Source organism: Cupressus sempervirens, chromosome 9 (assembly GCF_028749045.1).
Source record: "Cupressus sempervirens isolate cs-2001-9-10 chromosome 9, ASM2874904v1, whole genome shotgun sequence".
Taxonomy (NCBI): Eukaryota; Viridiplantae; Streptophyta; class Pinopsida; order Cupressales; family Cupressaceae; genus Cupressus; species Cupressus sempervirens.
In genome coordinates, this window is record NC_143126.1 from 484,486,264 (window position 1) to 484,489,157 (window position 2,894).

Consider the following 2,894-nt stretch of genomic DNA (forward strand, 5'->3'; position numbering starts at 1 on the left):
GTAAGGCGTCTAAGGTAGGTCCTGGATGTCTGAGTAGCCATAGCATCAGCCTGTGAGGTGCCTCTAGGATCAACTGTACATACTTAAAGTTAAAAGTTAAACATATATCGATTACATAAGTACAATACTACAAAGATAAATTGCTAAATACTATATTACTGGTAATTAAAGTTTAAACTGTAGTTGAAGGAAATATTATAAAAGTAAAACATAGAATCATATATAAAATGATAAATCCATGCAACCCATCAAAATGTATATGTATTATGAAATGATAAATCCAACACAACAAAAATTCAATGAATCAATAGTCATCATCAAATGTTCTAAATTCTAATCATATATTAAGTTAAACAAAAAGTTAAAACAAGACTATAGCTATGGCTCCTAGTGGGAGTCCTCATTGTCATCCTCATCCTCATCCCTAACCTCAGCCTCAACCTTAGGCTCAGTATAATCTATAAAATGCATCTTAGTAAGGCATCTAAGATAGGTCCTGGATGTCTGAGTAGCCATAGCATCAACCTGTGAGGTGCCTCTAGGATCAACTGCAGTCTTTGGCTCTGCCAATGCTTGTGACATGCCACTAGGAACAATTGGAGCTCTCTGGTCCTCTATTGCCATAGCCACAGCCTCACTCTGGCCCTCTTTATCTGCCTGGTCAAGCCACTGTAGGTCCTCATCATCAAAGACAGGATCAGTAGCCTTAGAGATCCACTCAAACTCCGAATCAACCTCCTCTAGAATAATCGGAGAGGTATCACTATCCAAAATCTCCCTGATCCTAATGTGCAAGGTGTAATGCACAAAGACTAGCCTATTCATTTTTTGCACAGACAACCTGTTATGCCTCTTTGAGTGGATGTACTCGAACATGCTCCAGTTGCGCTCACATCCAGAAGCACTACTTAGCTGGCTCAAAATACGAATGGTGATTTGCTGAATGTTTTTGGTTGAAGGTCCAAACATTTGCCACCATCTATCTAAATTTTGAAAAAAGAAAAACAAAAAAATATTAGTCTCATTTCAAAATTTGAACTTTAAAGTTTAAAGCTAGAAATTTAGAAACTAGAGTGTATAAGGCTTAAGTTGCAATTTTTAACTGGCTGCAATTTTGTACAACCTTTGCAAATTTGACTTGAAAAAATGGGCCTTGATGCATTATTATAGGCATCCATCTCAAGCAATATATCGGTAGGATTAGGGACATCTTTGATATCATTGTGTATAGGCCACTAAGAACCTCCTCATCTGCTTTGAAATCGTCACAGAAACGGTATGCCAGATTGAGGTAATAAGTTGTTGCGTGGATGGGCTTATGAAGCTGATTTTGCCATCTCCTATCAATTATGTCCCAAATAGGGCCATAGTTTTCCTCAACTCCTACATATTTGGCCTTAATAGCCTCTTTGACTGTATCCATACCCTCATAAATGTAGCCCATAGAGGGCTTCTCGCCATCAGTAACTCGTAGGAGGGCTACAAGGGGCTCGGTGATCTACAAATCAATTTAGTGAATGATGAAACTTTGCAAAGTTGCACAATGAAAATAAAACAAAAATATGTATGAGATAAATTAATTTATAAAATTTTAAGACTCGAGCTTTTAAAATTTAAAATTTAAATTACCTCCACAATCTTCGAACATGGCTCCCAAAAACCTTCATCATCATAAATGCATTTTGTTGCATCTATCCCTGTAGGGCTGGTGGCAAAGGAGGGGGAACTCCATTCTAGACCAACAAACATGCACCTCAAATGTAACCTTGTAGTCGGCAAGAATTTTAGTGTGATAAAATTAGAAGCAAATCTTGTGATACCAGGACGAGCTAACTCTTTTCCCTTCGTGTATTGCCTCATAGTGTTGAGGACCAAGGCATGATTATAGATGAACTTACAAAGATTTTTGGTCTTGGTAACACATGATTTCACCCATACAAGCTTGCCAATATCCTCTAACATGAGGTCGATGCAATGGGCCGCACATGGAGTCCAAAAGATTTTTGGGTGTCTCCATCAAAAATTTTCCTACAGCAATTTTAAATTAGTTAGTAAACAATGAAAAAAATTTATGTATTAAAAAACTTTTAATTTTCAAAATTTAATGAAAAACTAAAACAATTTTTTTAGAAGTAGAACTTAGAAAGTTAGAAGTTAAAATTTTACTTGCAGCAACTTAAATAGTTGCATTATTAATCACCACTTGGACATCATTGTCTTCCCCCACCTCCCTTATGACCTCCTCAATAGTCTCACGTAAGAATTTTGCATTTTTCACATGTGAGGAAGCATCTATAGACCTCAAAAGCATGGTGGATCTTGAAAGTGAAAATTAAACAAAATAATTATCATTCAAGAATCAATAGTCAATAAAAGAAATTTTTCGTTATTCAATAATACATTAAATTTTAGACTTCAAGAAGTAGAGGATGATGGATTACTTCCCCTAGAAACAAGAAAATTTAGGAGGGTCCTATTTCTTCTATCTGTTCAACCATCCATCATAATGGTACACCCCTTTTGGCTCCAAATCTTTTTATGGTCCTCCAACTCAAGTTTCATCTCCTCAACCATATCTAGTAAGAGGGGGCCACTCAACTCATCTTCAGTGAGGGCTTTGAACCCCGCACCACAGATGAAAACTGCATCAATCATCCCCTACCAATAAGGAGTCCTGTTACATTTATAAAAACATCTTAATTAGCATATTTCAAATTTTCAACATCAAGTTAAAAGTATAAAATTGAATTTAAATTTTAAAACTTAAAATCAAAAATGTAAAACAATCAAATATAAATAAAGTTGAAGTACCTAGCTGTTATAAATGGAATGCTGCAAAAAAACCAAAACTTGCAAATTGCTCTTATTCCAGCTTCATGTACCTCCCTATTCCA

General features: G+C 35.8%; 1 protein-coding gene across 2 annotated transcripts; it reads right to left on the minus strand.

Moving 5' to 3' along the window:
* Positions 1 to 235: 235 nt before the first annotated feature.
* LOC149539443 (uncharacterized) lies at positions 236 to 2,318 on the minus strand. Of its 2 annotated transcripts, XM_089800695.1 has the most exons (4): positions 2,167 to 2,318; positions 1,630 to 2,028; positions 1,124 to 1,498; positions 236 to 983 (listed from the first exon to the last, which is right to left on the minus strand). In XM_089800695.1, the coding sequence occupies exons 3-4, from the start codon at positions 1,176 to 1,178 to the stop codon at positions 388 to 390; spliced, it is 651 nt and encodes a 216-aa protein (XP_089656821.1). In that variant the 5' UTR covers positions 1,179 to 1,498; positions 1,630 to 2,028; positions 2,167 to 2,318; the 3' UTR covers positions 236 to 387. The 2 variants fall into 2 exon arrangements, with proteins under 2 accessions (XP_089656821.1, XP_089656820.1); XM_089800694.1 differs by lacking the exon at positions 2,167 to 2,318 and having other exon boundaries at positions 1,630 to 2,058.
* Positions 2,319 to 2,894: the final 576 nt, after the last annotated feature.